Genomic DNA, 16,729 nt, shown 5'->3' with positions numbered 1-16,729 from the left:
CGTCTGATGTTCTGGATTTGTACATTTGTTCTATAACAAATGTGTAGTACAGAAGTACTAGATTAACAGTTGCCACTTTGATTCAGGTGTCATGGGGATAATAACCCAAAAGAAGATAGTAATGTATTCTGTTTCCCATGTTTCATCCACACAACATGCTTTGCATGAAATGATCACTCTATTTCTCTCTCTGATATAAGTGGGACTGAACTGGGCATTGATAAGACCTACCCTATAATCACCCAGACCATCGATCCATTTAGAGAATGCACACGGATAACACATATTATCAGATGAATAAAGTTGAAAATATGCATGAATAGTATGACAATTTCACATTGATGAAGATTATGGTTTGAGTTCAACTGCAAATAATGCAAGTCCCAGCTTTTCATATTATTCAATTCAATTAATTTTTATATAGCGCCTTTCACAACAGAGCTGCCCCAAGGCGCTTGACATAGGTGTGCGGTAATACATCAGTACATCATTTATCCAGAGTAATACATGAAACAGCAAAAACGGAAGACAGAAACAAAGAATGAAAGAATGAAAGTCAGAATTGAATGGAGGAGAGGAACCAAAAACTCTCAAGTAGGTAGAAAAAGAAGGCCAACTGGCTACCCAACCCCCCATCCCCCCCCCCCCAGACATGCTAATGATGTAGAATTTTAAGAGTGAATGGGCCTGTTTGCTAAAAGCAAGGTGTTAACTTGGTCATGGTCAAAGCCAAAGTCCCTCAAAGAGTCTGATTGCCATGCCGACCTGTGTGAGTCAGCAGATTGAAGGCTACAACCAACGTTGGATGTTACAGCTACAGTCAAATCCATGATGTCATGATGTACCATCCAGACATGAGGGAAGGATGGCAGAGAAGATGCATAAACACATTAATGCACACGCACAGTAGACCAAATGGGCATCTACAGCAGCACCAGCAGCCATAGTTAGAGTGCGTATGTGGTAAGTTTCAGGTAAGTTAAACTGAAGTAACAGGTCTTCAGTCAAGATTTATAGACTGAAACTGATTAGGCATCGCAAATATAGCAAAATGTTTGATTTGCACGCGAGTCAGAATTACCTAGGTTGCCAGGAATATGATGACCATTTTGCAGTTACTAAAGCTAAAGGTTAAGGGTAAATTATTCATTTTGCTAAAAACATGAACATCAATAGTGTACCAGGCTATTCACATGACATGCTAATATTTGGTAACACACGTGAGTCATGGGAGAGAGTGTCAAGAAGAAAGCGACTGCTGAGTCTCCACAACATCTTTGGAAAAAGGAGATTTTGTGCATAAACAAGTTAAAAAGATGATAGCAGTGTAATTTGGCTGTGTAACATACAACAGACTGGTGCTGTGTACTGTAAACTCTGCTAAACAAGGCAAACTAGGGACAGATGTAACTCATAAGTAAAATGACCAATCAAAAGGAACACAGGTTAACAGACAAGTGGAGTGGATTACGCTTAAATAACACAGAATAAGGAAACTCCAACAAACACTGAATACTATGTGATGCTAAGTTAACAACACTAGGAATAACTAAGAACCAAAGAACATGGAAGCCTAATAAAACAAGACACAAGCAGGATAATCTGAATCAGGGATAAAAAGAAACAGAACCACAAACTAGGAAAACTGAAACCCAAATATTAAACAGAGAAGGCAGTCCACTTGCCAGCCTCAAGCCCATGAGCAGAGGGTATGGCCACCAAGCCTCGCACCCAACTCCCTTAAGCTACAGGGCGACACACTGAGGTTAAGGGGCTACAAGACAGAGGAGGGAACAGGACGGCCAGCAACACCTGCTGGCCAAAGAGGGATCAAACACATAGGACATGAATGGATGGGCACCGGCCCAGAGAGCATAATGATATCATTAATATTAACAGTCTTGGTTTGGGTACGCCAGGCATCTCTGTCTCGACGACTAGCCTCACTCACATGTTAGCTGTCTATGTGACCATGGAATCGCTCATTTCAAGCAGTAACTTTTAAGATTCTCAGCACTGTTAATTTTCTATTCTTAATAATGAATCTAAAACATAGTGCTCCCAGTAATAAAACACAGGGGCATAATTTAGATGATTTGTAAAATATATAAAAAGGTTTGCATAGGAAATGACAAAGCAATTTGACATGCAAAGTATACAGTGCAGTACTGTTTGTTCAGAAATTGGTAATAAATAGACTTATTACGTTGTCATGCAGGCTAGCAGACTGCTATGGGTCGAGGTTAGGGGTGCCCAGGTGTTACTCATGAATTTTCACAATCACAGGGATGTTCCGCCCATAACCCTGAAGAATGTGAAGGGGAACTTTATGCTGAAGGAAGAGAAAAGCAAAACCGCAGAGTGCAGTGTATGTAAGGCCAGTGCGGATTTCTCTGTCTGAACATATGAACATTTATACAAACTAGATGTTTATATATTAAATATATTGCCAAATATTGTGAAAAAGAAATATACAATGCAATACTAAGGCTACAAAAAATGTAATTTATTTAAAATTTCTTTCATATGTAAACTTTGTTTAAAAAATAGAATTCCATATTGTATTTACAATGTAATTGAGATTTCTTTACAGATATACATACATGGTTTGGCTAATTCAATTCAGATTTGGATCTGCCCCAATCCAAAACCATCTCAGCTATAACCAAGACAAAATATACCTGCTTTGCTCTCAAATTAGCCCAAGGTCATCAAGCTTAAATGCAATATAGGCTGTGAAAGACCCAGTACTGATAAAGATAGCAAAGAAGGGCAGCATACTTTGTGAGCGATATCAGGACAGTTCGACTTATGCAAACCTACCCTTTCTGTAATGGATGTAAACAATAAGTACATTGCAAGTCCTCTACTGTGCTGTAGTAAACGGATGCCTTTTACAAGTAAGACTAGTGATAAATGCTAAATCAGAAACATTGCAGTTCAGAAATGCTAAATGTCATAAGACTTATATTCTTTCTAAACTTTGGCTAATTACTATTTAAGATCTGTGCACCATTGCATATTTTATATTGAGACTCATATGTTCTCTTCGCCTAGAAATGGTTAGTTTGGGTATACAGTGATATTTTTATTATTGATTTCTTTATTATATTTAATTTGACAACAGATTGCACAATGTGCACTTTAAGAAATACTTCTGTTCCTTTTCCTGAAGGTTGTAACTGAATAAAAAGTGGTATATAGCTTTAGTTTGGCCAGCGTGCCCATTATGTTTTCCTGTTCTTTGCATACTTAATGCCGCCACAACACTAAATGCAGATAGTTTGCTATGTTAGCTGAAATGTATTGATACAAATAGCTCATTTAATGCTCAGTAGTATAAAAAAAATATCAGATTGGTATTGGTATTGGCAGATTGTAATTGTTTTATTACGAACAAATGTTATACTAGGCACTGTTCCATCTCTTCTACAAACTTATTTTAAAGGCTTACAAACTTATTTTAATATTTGCCCTCCAGTAGAACATACAAAATGCAAGCACTTACAGCCATAGAAACCAGGGTCCTCTCTTTCGATCCAAAGAAATACCAGAGAAAAAAAACCGTATGACAAAAACAATATTTTATTATGATTTATTTAACAAAATTAGATTTTAGTTTGCAGTCCATTCAGCTTGTCATCTTTTTACATGTTCTGAACCTAAGAATAAACCTATGGAATTTTTAAGTAAAAATGAACCATTGCAGTACAGAAATAATAATCTAAATTATATTGTCATAATTATCGATGTCAACTGATGTGAAAAAAATTTCGATTAAATACTTGGCGGTATCCCTCAGCCATAGCATGTGTGTGTCTGCATCTATCAGCAGGGCCGTCTCAGATGGGATAATGGGGTGGGGAGGGACTTATTGTACTGATGTCTGGGGGCCTGTGGAGATCTTAATCCGGCCTGCCCCCTAGGAGTAAGCGGCGACCGTGACCTACAGCCGGTCCCTGGCATAGCAGGCCGGCCTCAGTGACTGATTACGGAAATCCCTGTTTATCACAGCAGTAATGGAGGAGGGTCAATGACACCCAGGTAACTCTCTTACCTTCATTAATAGATATGCTTTCTTCTTCACCTTTGCTCTCTTTCCTTTGCAGAATAGGATCTTTCTGCCTGTAGCACTGAAACGTGAGCTGAAATATTTAATATATGTTGGGGTATGGCCACATGAATCTTCGGTAATTTCATATAATAATTAAGATAATAATAATGAACTTAATATTATAAATTGAGTTATAAAACTTAAAATGGACTATATTTAGAGATAGTTACGTATTTCAGAATTCCAAAATAAAAATATGCATTTTAGCAAATCATGAAATTAACATGCAAGAATAACAATTTCCTGCAGTTACGTGAAAGATCTTGGAAATGTAACCCTATTGCAGTAATCCTCTGCACTGGTGCCGTATTTCTTCCTGAAATTACCCCCATACACAGAAAGCTGGTTGCAATATTTAGTGGCAACAGTAACTGAATAAATAGTTTATTTCTTCATGGTATAATTGCTAAAAAAAACAGCCATGTCGAAGTAAAGTTTACTAACATAACTGCAAAAAAATAAAAGATCTATTCTCTGGTGAAGGATGTAATGCCTGATTTATACTAATATCCTATATGCTGCATAAATGACCATTTGTATATAACAAAATATGAAATGTATTTTCAAATATTGTGAAAAAGAGACATACAATGCAATAAAAGGTTTACAAAAAATATAATTTATTTAAAATATAAACATATATAAACTTTGCTTAAAAAATAGAATTCTATATTGTATTTACAATGTAATCCAGATTGCTATACAGATATACATACATGGTTTGGCTAATTCAATTCAGATTAAGATCTGCCTCTGTCCGGTACCGAGACAAAATAAACCTGCTTTGCTCTCAAATTAGCCCAAGGTCGTCTAGCACTCTAGCTTAAATGCAATATAAGTTTTGAAAGACCCAGTGCTGCTAAAGATAGCAAAGAAGGGCAGCATACTTTGTGAGCGATATCAAGACAATTCGACTTATGCAAACCTACCCTTTCTGTAATGGATGTAAACAATAATTACATGACAAGTCCTCTACTGTGCTGTAGTACTGTGCTGTATGCCTTTTACCAGTAGGACTAGTGTTGAATGTTATATCAGAAACACTGCAGTTCGGAAATGTACTTCCTTGTTAAACCTAAGTCAACAAACTCCTATTCAGTTGGGAAGAATTAATTACCCATCCCCAGGTCACCAACATCCCCTCTCATTGCTTGGTCAGGTGGCTTCAGCTACCAGCCTAGGTAATGCTCTGCCAATGCTTTAGCGAATAAAGAGTAAAGGAAATGCTCTGCAAAAGCTCTACCGAGTAAAGAGTAAAGGAAATGCTCTGCCAATGCTCTAGCAAGTACAGAGTAAAGGAAATGCTCTGTCTAACGAGTAAAGAGCATGTCAGTTAGCAGGTCCAGAAGGTCTGTCTGGCCTATGACAGGCCGGAAGAAGAGCTCTGTAAGCAGGTCTGCCGTTATGGTCTTGAGGGCAGAGGCTGTGAGAAGGACGCGGGCGAATCGGCCGCGATCCCCCGGGTGTAGGGGTAACAGCACTTCCCTCAAAGCTCGCTGAGCTTCATTCTGCAGGCTCTCGATGAAAGCCGCAGCCTTTAGCTCTGGAACGTCTAGACACAACAAAAAGGAAAAAAAATCACATATGGTATACTCATCAGTATATTTCATGATTTTTAGCAGAATCACTTGAGGAATTGTGGGAAACTCCAAAGGAAATTTAAGCTAATTACAGTCTCTTTCCTTGTGGTGCTACATAAAACTTGCCTTTGAAGGCTCATTTTTTTCTATTATGCACAATATCCAGTTTTAACATATAAGGCATGTTAACTGCCATGAGCTTTGAAATGAAAAACCAGCCTTTCGCTAGTGATTTAGCTCAGCTTCTGCTAACAGAGGACCCTTTGTGCACCCTGTTAGCTGTTACTAAGGGACTGTCCTTGAAATTTGCTGCCAGAAGTGAGAACACAGGGCTTAAATATTGCTACACAACCCTTCCCCATAGTTTTACTATTAGCAGCAGCTGAGCATAATTTTTGAGTTTCGATATTAAACACATAAGGTCCATCTGCAATTGTATGATGTCACATTCACACAGCGTCCTAGACTATAGTCTTACATAAACTTGAGCATATGAAAATGAGCATATTAACTTTTAATAAAATGAAAATAAACAGCAAGTTTGAAGTTATAAAACAAATATGCAATATTCAAAGTATCTGAAAAATGAAGGCACTAAATCAGAAGGATTACACAATGAAGTCTTCTTACCTGGGTTAAACAGCATGGTGCCTTTGAGATATGCGTACTCCTTGGGGCTGAGATCGAGGCTCCAGAACTTGTTGAGGCACATCTTCAGTTTGTGAACCCCCGCCATGGTGGGCTGCGCCCTCTCCACGTCCGCGGGGCCACGCGGCCGCTGGCCATTCAGCAGGATGCGCTTCAGCATGCTGACAGCCGGCGTGTCAGTGACCTCGAAGTTCACCCCTTCCTGCGCCAGGCCCAGGACGAAAAGCGGAACCCAGCAGCCTTTGAGGAGCGACAGCTGGTCCTTGGCTGGGAGCTGCTGGAAGGAGGGCAGGCTCTTCATGAAGTGAATGGTCTTGACCAGCACGCCCGAAGCCAGCTGACAGGTCTCTGCGGGACTTTCCAGGCACACCGTCCGCTGCGGCTCACAGTGACAGCCGTGTGCTGCCCAACCGTAGTTCAAGCTGTTACGGCTCATTGAGCGATTGGTATTTTGACGGCTGAGGATATTGAAGAGAATGGCATTTGGCTGCCTGACCTTTTCAATGGAACAGTGGTCCCCACTATTCATCTCGTAAAGATATATTACGATTCAGTCCAGTTTTAGCTGTGTTTTGACTCTCCTGGCCGGAGCTCGGGTAGACGCCAGATTCTACTGTTGGTAATGCCTTGGCTAACACTGGTCTATTTATAGAGGCAACGCTGAGTCAGCCTTGACCTGCATTGCTAAACATCATTCCCTCGCTGAAAAACAACTCGGCCCTGGATTGCTTGACTAGGCTGGTCCACTTGAGGAGATAAGGTTTTCTCAATGGGACTCTCAGAAGTAACGGGTTGCCGGAGGGAAAGGCGGCGGCGGTGGGGGGTTTTCTGGGTAAATTACATTCACCCGGTTTATCTCTGTCATTAACGCCACCTGTACCAAGCTACCAAGGACTGTGCAGGTAATCAGGCAGGCAGTATATAGCCCTAATTACTGCCAGCTCACAATAAATTGGAAGCTGGCCAAAGTAAACAGGCAATGTCTGAAGTGACTATAGAGTGAGCCTTCAGATATATGGATGGCCAAGTTTTTATTTTGGATACGAGTCCTTTTCACTCATATGACTCTTACTTTTTCTATCAGCTAGCTTAAGTGGTATAAAAAATTCCATTTAAGTTCTCAGTAAAATTATGCTGCAGTAAACAGAATTATAGATGAAGATTTGCAGAGGTTTACCTGGTCAGTATATTTGTAACTTTTAACTGATGCCGGTAACTGCTTCAATTCCTATTTTTCTGAATAGTATCATAGAGAAAGTTAGTCCAACTTATACACACACTTGAACTGGGGAATTTGAAGATGTCTGTCAAGCAATGTTTAGGAACAAAAGATAGATTTTCAGAACAGCAAAACAGAACATCCTGAATGAGAGGTTTATTCAGAGCTGCACTTGTCAGGTTTGAGGTGCAACCCAGGAGGCTATTGATGGCCACGCCTGCTTTCTGTGGGCAGTGTTTATGAAGAAGGAGATGAATGCTTTCACTTTATTCTACCTGAATTACAAGGAACCTTAAATAAACCTGACGCGGATGCGGCAAGAAATTGAAAACATTCCAATGCATAAGAACAATGCGTCACCTGAATAAGAAAAGCTGAGCACCTGTGTGTTTTTCCTAAAATATTATCATAAATTGTTTGTAGGCCAGCAGTTTGGTTACATAACTACAACAAACGAATGCCAGAAGGACCCTTAGCGACTTTATTTCTATGTCTATTTTTAAGCTGTTTCAGAAGCCAAGAACTTCACTGAAGTAAAGAGATACTGCCAGTCTCCTCCAGAGGCACAAACTTCATGTCCTGTTTTTCAACCATGGCACACAGCCAGTGTGACTGATGAGATCTTTATACAATATAATTGCCTGTATTTTTATGACTTATTGATACTGGACCATTCGGGGCATTTTTACTTTTCATTCATCTTAAGATTTCTGCTGGACGTATTAATAGTGGAAACAGAGTAGAATGTGAAAACTCTATCAAAATGAAACCAAATGATGGATGGACTGTCGTTCATCACAGAAATAAGCTAGTCGAGGGCTGACAACCACAATTCTACAAAACCACAACATGTTGTAAGTTAACCCAGACTAGTTTAACATGATGCACATTTCTAATGTATTTACTCACCAGCTTAATCAAAAGTAACTGATTACAAGCTCAGCTGGAATAAACAAGTAAAATAATATACGAAGTGTTGCTATTATGACCTCTGACCTACAGCAGGCTTATATGAGCTGAACATTTTTTTGTAATTTAGTTGTATATTACTATGATAAATTACGGATTGTGCATTCAGAGATCAAGACAGAATTAAAATCTGTTTTAAAACTTTAGGCTTGACCACAAATTCAAGCTATTCTGTCTTCAAGGTACCCAAAGTGATTGAGTCAACATGACTCCCCATTGACTACATGGAACTGTTTATCATTTGACCTTGAGCCACTTCACACAAACTAAAGTTTCTTTTTAAATATGTATCTTTTATTACAGTGACTAATTTATACCAGCCACATTTGTCAATGATTGAACATCAGTGGGATATCATTATAAATTTTGCTGGGCACACTTAATTAATCCCGCCTTTACTTACTGGGTTTATTTAACCTGTAAAATAAACAATGCTTATTGAAATATGTTATGGTTTGTCACACTTCATGCCATATTTACTGTCCTTTCGTTTGCTGTTTTGTCTAAACTTCTGATATTTTTTCTATATAAAGTGCTATTATACAATTTCTTTATAGAAAAAGTTATAATGAATAATTATATAATTTTGATATAATTAAAAATTATATATGTCTTACATATATTGCATTGTTGTGTCTATTCGATTATCCAATTTTTTATCTGTCGTTTAACAGACACCTCAGTTGATGGCTGTTGAACAAAGTTGGAATGGTCTTTAGAAGTAAAAACAATTTAAAACACTTAGTTTTAAAGTAAACTGCTTAATGCAGTAAAGAAATGCGTATGGCCATATTTGTACTACACAGGTATTTTTCACTTAATTAATTTACTTACTCATTTAAGGTAATATATGAGGGTATTTTACTTTTTTGCTAAAAGTGTGTTTGACCTATAATGTTGAAACAGAAAAATGACCATTATACCAATTCGTTTTCAGTTTAACTGTTTAACTGTATGATTTAGTTGTGAATTAATATGAAAGTAAAAAAAAATCGCATGTCATAACACAGAATTAGTTTCTGTAAACTGCATTCCACACAAAAATCATATGGAAAACTGAATACTACAAAAACAAACAGTATTATAAATATCTGACCTCTGACCCAATTCCCCAAAATTTAGCCTTAAAATAAAATATTGCAAAGTATAGCTAACAGAATTTATGCGTACCGTTTTTCAAAACAAATCCAACGATTGTTACGTAAAATTATATTTTACATGTGTTACAAAAATATTACATTTTTTTAATTTATCTGACAAGGGAAAATAATCTGTGAAAGATAAAGATGTCAACAAAGCGAGGTTTATGTCACCACTGCATGTGTCACACTGGTGGTGAGGTGGCCTGCTGCTCACTTGTCCAAAGTCTGCTTCTTTCACCTAGAATATTTGCTGCCACATTTCCGAGTGAACGCGCAGTGGTCCCGGTAAAGTGCTGAAGCGAGTGAAGGTTATCAGTGCAAGCTAAAGGCCATCGATTCATACATTTTGATATAACTCATGCCTGTCATACGACATGTGCTGCTTCTAAAGTTCGTTATTGAGTATCATTTGTTTAGTTGTATGTGGACTGAAATATGAACAGTAAAACAGTAGAATATAGGTTGCTTAGTGATATTTATACACAGAAAGAATATTTTTCATTAAAGACATCAATCTCTGAAAACAGTATTATTTGTGTTTTCACAAATACAACCAGCCATACACACATTTCATGATGCCTGCATATGTGCTGGAATCATATTCACTTGTGTGGAATTAACTGGACCCAAAAAGGTGAGAGAAATCGATATGTTACAAAAAGACAAGATTAAATGGAGACTTTGACCTTCCAACCAGGAAATCACAAATGACTAACCAAGTGCAAATAGGGCTCTAAGTGGAACCAGCCCAGCACCTGAGTGACACAGAACCCCACTCAGAACCCCGCTCACGTGACGACTGTGCCAGAGGATTCTGGGAGCCTCACATCCTGAGGCCTAAGTGATGTCTCTAGTAATTTCCATTACATTTAAAGATTCATCATCATTTTATTGCACGTCAGGTCCATAATTGCTAAAAGAAATGTTTGCAAAAGCTATACTGCTAGCTAGATCTATTGAGTATTTGTGTTTTCATTATGAAGTAAAAGACTAAAGAATGATATCTAATTTCCATTTCCCTAAAAAAACAGCAGGCCAACATTTGAGCTCATTATATTAAATGTACTCCATGTAGGGAGCAGAAATATAAAGTACAGGTATTTTATGGGACCTACTGAAATAAAGGTAGCTGATTATGAGAAAGACCTTGGTGTGTATGTTGATGCTTCCATGTCTCATTCTCGCCAGTGCGGGGAAGCAATAAAAAAAGGCCAATAGGATGTTGGGGTATATCTCCAGGTGTGTGGAGTTTAAGTCAAGGAAGGTAATGCTAAGATTATACAATTCCTTGGTGAGACCTCACCTAGAATATTGTGTGCCGGTTTGGTCACCATATCTTAAAAAGGACATTGCAGCCTTAGAAAAGGTGCAGCGTAGGGCCACAAGAATGATTCCTGGTCTTAAAGTAATGTCATACGAGGAAAGGTTAGTTGAGCTAAATCTGTTCAGCCTCAAGCAAAGGAGACTGAGGGGGGACATGATCCAGGTCTATAAGATTCTAACAGGTTTGGATGCTGTTCAACCGAATAATTACTTCAGCATTAGTTCAAATACAAGAACTCGTGGCCATAGGTGGAAATTAGCGGGAGAACATTTCAAACTGGATTTAAGGAAGCACTTCTTTACACAGCGTGTAGTCAGAGTATGGAATAGTCTTCCTGATAACGTAGTGCAAGCTGAATCCTTGGGTTCCTTTAAATCAGAGCTAGATAAGATTTTAACAACTCTGAGCTATTAGTTAAGTTCTCCCCAAGCGAGCTCGATGGGCCGAATGGCCTCCTCTCGTTTGTATAGTTCTTATGTTCTTATAAAAAAATAAAAATGAATATGGAGGTTGCTTCATTGCAGTGCACTTTTCCGTAAGTTACAGAACATAATGCAAATAAAGGGTACCTTTGCAGTACAACGATATGGACATTGATGATCTCAGGTAATCGTAAGCTGCGTTGGTTCACACTTTTCATGATCTCTCAGTTGATTTGCCCACTTGATCATAAACATGCATTGGTACCCTTTCAAATTAATCACTGTATATTGTAGAACAATTTACTAATAATGATTCTAATAGCAATTTACTAATAATAATTGATCATTTTTGATTTAAGTTTTTATTTAATTCTAAGTCTAGCTTAAAATCAAATTTAGGTCTAACTTTCTCCAAAGGGTGATAATACTGTGAAGTTGTACCAATTTGTTTAACTTGTATACTTATAAAGATATAATTCTATGTTTAGGTAAAACAATTTTAACATACACTTACAGTATAAACACCAGCTGTAGAGTTAACATGTCAAGATTTTAAAAGGATCTCACCTGGTAAGTAATACCTGTGTGAACAAACAGAAGTAACAAGAAATCTATTAGGTAGAAGCACACATGGATTAAACTGGACCAGTTACATTTAAATTAGAGCTTGACACATGCTCTGGTATCTCAGAGAAAGCATGCTGTGGTTTGTGGGAATCTAGCCAGGGAAGTGCTAGATTAGGGAGGTATATAGAAACTGAAGCATACGACTGAAGATACAACATGAGGACTAAAAGTGTAACATAGGGGAGCTGACTGATCCTACAGCATCTAGCCGGTATATACTGGTCTCACTAAATTCCAACCATTCAATACTGTAAATACATATGCAATGACTAGATTTTACAGGGTTCGTTACTTGTTCGTTGTACTGATAACTCATAAGTCCCTTTCTGGGAAATATTATTGTCAGCTAATCTATAGCAGGTGTGTAGCAAAATGTTTATATTGATTTGACTTATGGCATTGGTTTAGGTTCTGGGCAAGAGGTATGCAGGTTACTCACAGGGAGTTCATACTGTGCTTATAGATTTAATGTGTGTGTGTGTGTGTGTGTCTTTTATTATTCTGATGGCTGTGTCTGGGACACATTGTTTCTGAGCTGGATGAGCAGACATGCCCTGATGGCTGCAATTTAACAAGCATGAGAAATCCCTGAGTTTTCACCTGGCAGCTGTCAAGGTCAGTTCACGCAAGTAAACAGGTGTAATAAAGCTGGAAGCTAACTACGGTTACGCAAATAACCCTCCCCTGCCCTCCGAAATGGCCTTGAATTACTTCATCCATCATCACACCAAACAGCAAATATACCACTTTCAGAGAGCAGCAGTTCGTTTGAATCTGAATTTCTGGCATGACATAAATGAAAATGAATCAAATAAATCTTTGGAGGATTTGAAACCTGATTTAAAAATGCATATGTTTGTACACAAAGTCATTCTAAAAATGGATATAAAAACTGCACAAAAACTGACTATCAATATTCAAATTGCAAAAGTCTTTTTTTTTTTTTACTGGATAGGTGCTGTTTCTAGTTAAATCCACCAGGTCATTCTGTTCACTGCATATTGTACGCCATATTGATCTTCCCTGTTATGTGAAACTGATAAAGCCAAACATGCCCAGGGTGCGGCACTGGCTCTGAGTGGCACTGCGATCTCACACCTTCAGCTCCTTTACCATGCATTGATGTTCTGCTGTGTTTGGATTAGTGTCCTCTGGGACCCAGGAGCTCCAGCTGGAATGCAGATCAGGGGAACTGATGGCTCTGATTTGCCCATACAGTGTAAGCGTAATGCACTGGCATCCTGTCCAGGGATTCGTAAGGCACGGGAAGAGAGGCTAGTTAACCTAAATCCATGTTTTTGGTCGGTGCGTTCCCAGGAGAGGTTCCAGGATCACAGACACCCTGTACTTAAATAAGTCACTACTCTGCCAAAGCAGAACCAGAACTAGTCCAGGAACCAGATAAACTTAAGCGATGTACGCAAGTAACCTTCGCTGGCTTAGTCAATATCCTGGGAGAGCCTGATCTGTGATATATTACTGAGAGATGGCACGCTGACAGGGTGGTAAAGATTATGTTTTATTGAAGGAAGGAGCAACCTGTGACAGACACTGAGGTCAGTGGCTTATCTCTCTTACAAGCTTTATACTAAAAAATAACATGTCCTTGTTGGCATCTAACCATGGTGTTAACTTTGGGTATACACTACAGTGTAAGTCGTGACATAACAATCAGCTTCAGCAAGTTATTTACATACTACAATTTCTCAATGCATTTCACAACTCGGGATACTTTTATTTGTAAATATCTTTATGAGTCATTATGTTATTGACATGCCTTTGTGCCTCAGCCTTTCCCCGTGCTGCATAGGGTCGGCTGTGGGACCCCCTGAAGTGATATGCATGGTAAGAAAGCTTTATTCCTGATGACAGAGCTGGTAAGTGTTCAACGGTAAACGCACATTTCCAGACTTAGTGGCCCCATGATACAACTAATGTGACCCTGGATTTTTCTTTCCCTATCATGCATTATCTTCATTGTGTGTGGGGGGAAGACACAACTTCATCTTCTGATCGGTGATTCATAATTAATGCCTTTAATTACTCCAGAAGTGGGAGCTGAATGTCATTCCTGCTCTGTGTAGGGAGAGTGCACGTTATCCCCATTTTGAGAGGGCTTCCTATTGTACTTCAAAGCTATGTGAATTTCCAAGTATAAACTGTCCATAGAGTACACACGTGTGTTCTCTGATGGATTGATGTCCTGCCCAGGGTGTCCCCCATCCTCACGCCCAGTGATGCCTGGGACAGCCTCCATGCTGACTGTGACTATGTATTAGGTAGGTAGTCACATGGATAGATATGATTTATAACAGAATATATGTTTCCGAATTGTGCATATATTTTAGTTTCTAAGTACAACATTTAAGTTGGAAACCACTTCAGCAAGGCAGGTGAATCACAATTTTCAACAATTTAGTTGTCAAGAGATTCTAGGTGGCAAAATGAATTTTGTAATTTACAACAAAACAAGAGTTTTATTACTGCAGGGAAGAAAACTCACTTTTGATTCATATGGTCTTAAAAAGAATACACTTGATGAAATACTTGATGATTTTCGTGTTAGTTTCCAGTAGCTGTTCTCTTTTTACTATATATGAATTACAGCACAATCATAAAGTTGAAGGTCATGGCAAGAGGTTACAATCTTACATTTCTAAGGTTGTTGAACTCTTTCAATATGACACATCAGGAATGTTTTGCCAAGATATTCTACCAAGTTTTATTATCTTTTGTGTTTTATCATTATGTTTACAGTTTTGTGGCATTTAATGTTTATGCGTAATCTCGATAAATAGGTGTTACAAAGAGGTGCATAATTTTAAAAGGAACTTTATAAATACAAAATGCATATTTTATTGAAACATTGCTGTGTTTTACCAGTGTCTTTCATCTACCAAATTTATTGCTATGTGCTATAAGCCATAACCTATATTCAGTTGTCTTGTTAAATAAAATCCTCGTAGTTTAAGCCCCCATAGCACTTCAAATGGTTTGAGAGTTTTCTAGTATGTCCTGCAGGTTTTTGGAAGATGAATCAGCAGCACAATATCCTTTCATCTTCCAGCTGCATGTGCAGTGGTGCTTCTGTCTGTGCTGCCTGGGATGAGCTCCAAGCCCCTGACATCCTGACCAGAAGAAGCAGTTAGAAAATGGATGGATGGATGGATGGATGGATGGATATTATATACAAAATAATGCATTTACAGTAGTTTTTAATATAAAAGTTGAATACAAAAGTTACTTACCAATTCATATTTAAACTTATTACAGAGAGATCTCTACTAATAAAACAAAAAAAATACTGGAACGTGGCTATTTTGGAATGCAAATAACTGCAGTGTTTCAATTGTGGGTTTAACTGGTGGCCATTCAAAGGTGTCAAAGGGCAAAATAAATTGCAGCTCTTTGACTTTGCCTTTAGAAGTTCTGAGGAGAAAAAAAAAACAGCTTCCTTGGGCAACGGTAGCAACAAATGGATCTCCTAGAGATTCTCCTCGGATGAGGAACTTGCCTTTTGTAGGGGAGCAACACGGCGTGGAGGTTTATCCAGAGCATGATGTAGTAACAGACTGTGCTGTTAAAATGCCAGCCACTAGAGTCAGGGCAAAACGTACCGTATTCCTAGGCACATTCACACATTTTTATTTTTATATTGCTGCAATAAACATGGACTCAAAACATACATTTGCTGTAAACAGCTATCGCCATTATATTCCATAACAACTTTATGGATCAAAGCAGTCTTCACATTCACTATTGCTTTGGGGAAGGTTGGTTTTTAATGCAATACGAGTTGGCATGTAGAATATGCTGTGTGGTCAAAATTACTGATTCACCAGAAGTACTACCTTTGAACATGAAATGAAAACATGTAAAGCTGCCACTTTATTACTGTCCTGCATTTTTAATTAATTAATGTAAGAAGGTTTAACAGTGATGTCTGCTTTTGGGGATGGCCGGTATTTGGATGGGAGACCAACTAGGAAAGCTGGGTTGAGGCTGGAAGAGGCGCTGGTGTGGCCAACATTTTAGCCCATCCTGTGGTCAGTGTGGATCCCAGTGCAGTGATGTGGGCACTGTGCTGTAAAAATGGTGCCGTCCTTTGGATGAGGCGTAAGACCGCGGTCCCGACTCTCTGAGGTCAAAGAAGATCCCTGGGCATTTTCCAAAGGAGTATGGGTGCTACTCTGATGTCCATGACAAAACTGCCCACTGTGGTCCTGTCAAATCTGGCCTCCTAATCATCCCCTGTATCTAATTGGCGAATTATCTCCTGTCCCTTCCCCTACTACTATGTGGTGAGCATACTGGTGCAGAATGGCTGCTGCCATATCATCCAGGTGGGGGCTACACAGTAGTGGTGGTTGAAGCGGCTCCCAATTGCTTCTGTAAAGTGCTTTGGGTGTCTTGAAAAGTGCTACATAAATGTGACATTCATTCACTCAGCCACTTATCCGAAGCAGGAAAAAAGCATGGACAATTTATCCATACCAATTAACCTAACTGCATGCCTTCAGACTTTGGGAGGAACTCTAGAAGTGTGAGGCAGCGATGCTACTCATCCAGCCCTTCAAACGTAAAGGTCGCTTTGCTGTTTGTTAAATACCCTCCTGAACAGTAGGTGGCAGTATATAATAATCCACTTAACAGAACATTTTTTTAAAAGGCAGTATAAAATAAT

At 38.7% G+C, this 16,729-nt stretch overlaps 1 protein-coding gene across 1 annotated transcript; it reads right to left on the bottom strand.

Moving 5' to 3' along the window:
- Positions 1-4,712: 4,712 nt before the first annotated feature.
- Positions 4,713-6,963, bottom strand: LOC111841701 (nuclear receptor subfamily 0 group B member 2). Its single transcript, XM_023807652.2, has 2 exons — positions 6,325-6,963; positions 4,713-5,666 (listed from the first exon to the last, which is right to left on the bottom strand). The coding sequence occupies exons 1-2, from the start codon at positions 6,869-6,871 to the stop codon at positions 5,425-5,427; spliced, it is 789 nt and encodes a 262-aa protein (XP_023663420.1). The 5' UTR covers positions 6,872-6,963; the 3' UTR covers positions 4,713-5,424.
- Between the last annotated feature and the right edge of the window lie 9,766 nt (positions 6,964-16,729).

This window comes from Paramormyrops kingsleyae, chromosome 9, assembly GCF_048594095.1.
Source record: "Paramormyrops kingsleyae isolate MSU_618 chromosome 9, PKINGS_0.4, whole genome shotgun sequence".
Taxonomy (NCBI): domain Eukaryota; kingdom Metazoa; phylum Chordata; class Actinopteri; order Osteoglossiformes; family Mormyridae; genus Paramormyrops; species Paramormyrops kingsleyae.
The sequence above is the reverse complement of the archived record's forward strand: the minus strand, read 5'-3'. Positions and strand labels throughout refer to the sequence as shown.

Bases quoted from the DNA above. Each gene is read 5' to 3' on its own strand.
- LOC111841701 (XM_023807652.2), bottom strand. From the start codon at position 6,871: ATGAATAGTGGGGACCACTGTTCCATTGAAAAGGTCAGGCAGCCAAAT. The intron at 5,667-6,324 runs GTAAGAAGACTT...TGTTGTGTCTAG, and splicing joins CACCATGCTGTTTAACCCAG to ACGTTCCAGAGCTAAAGGCT.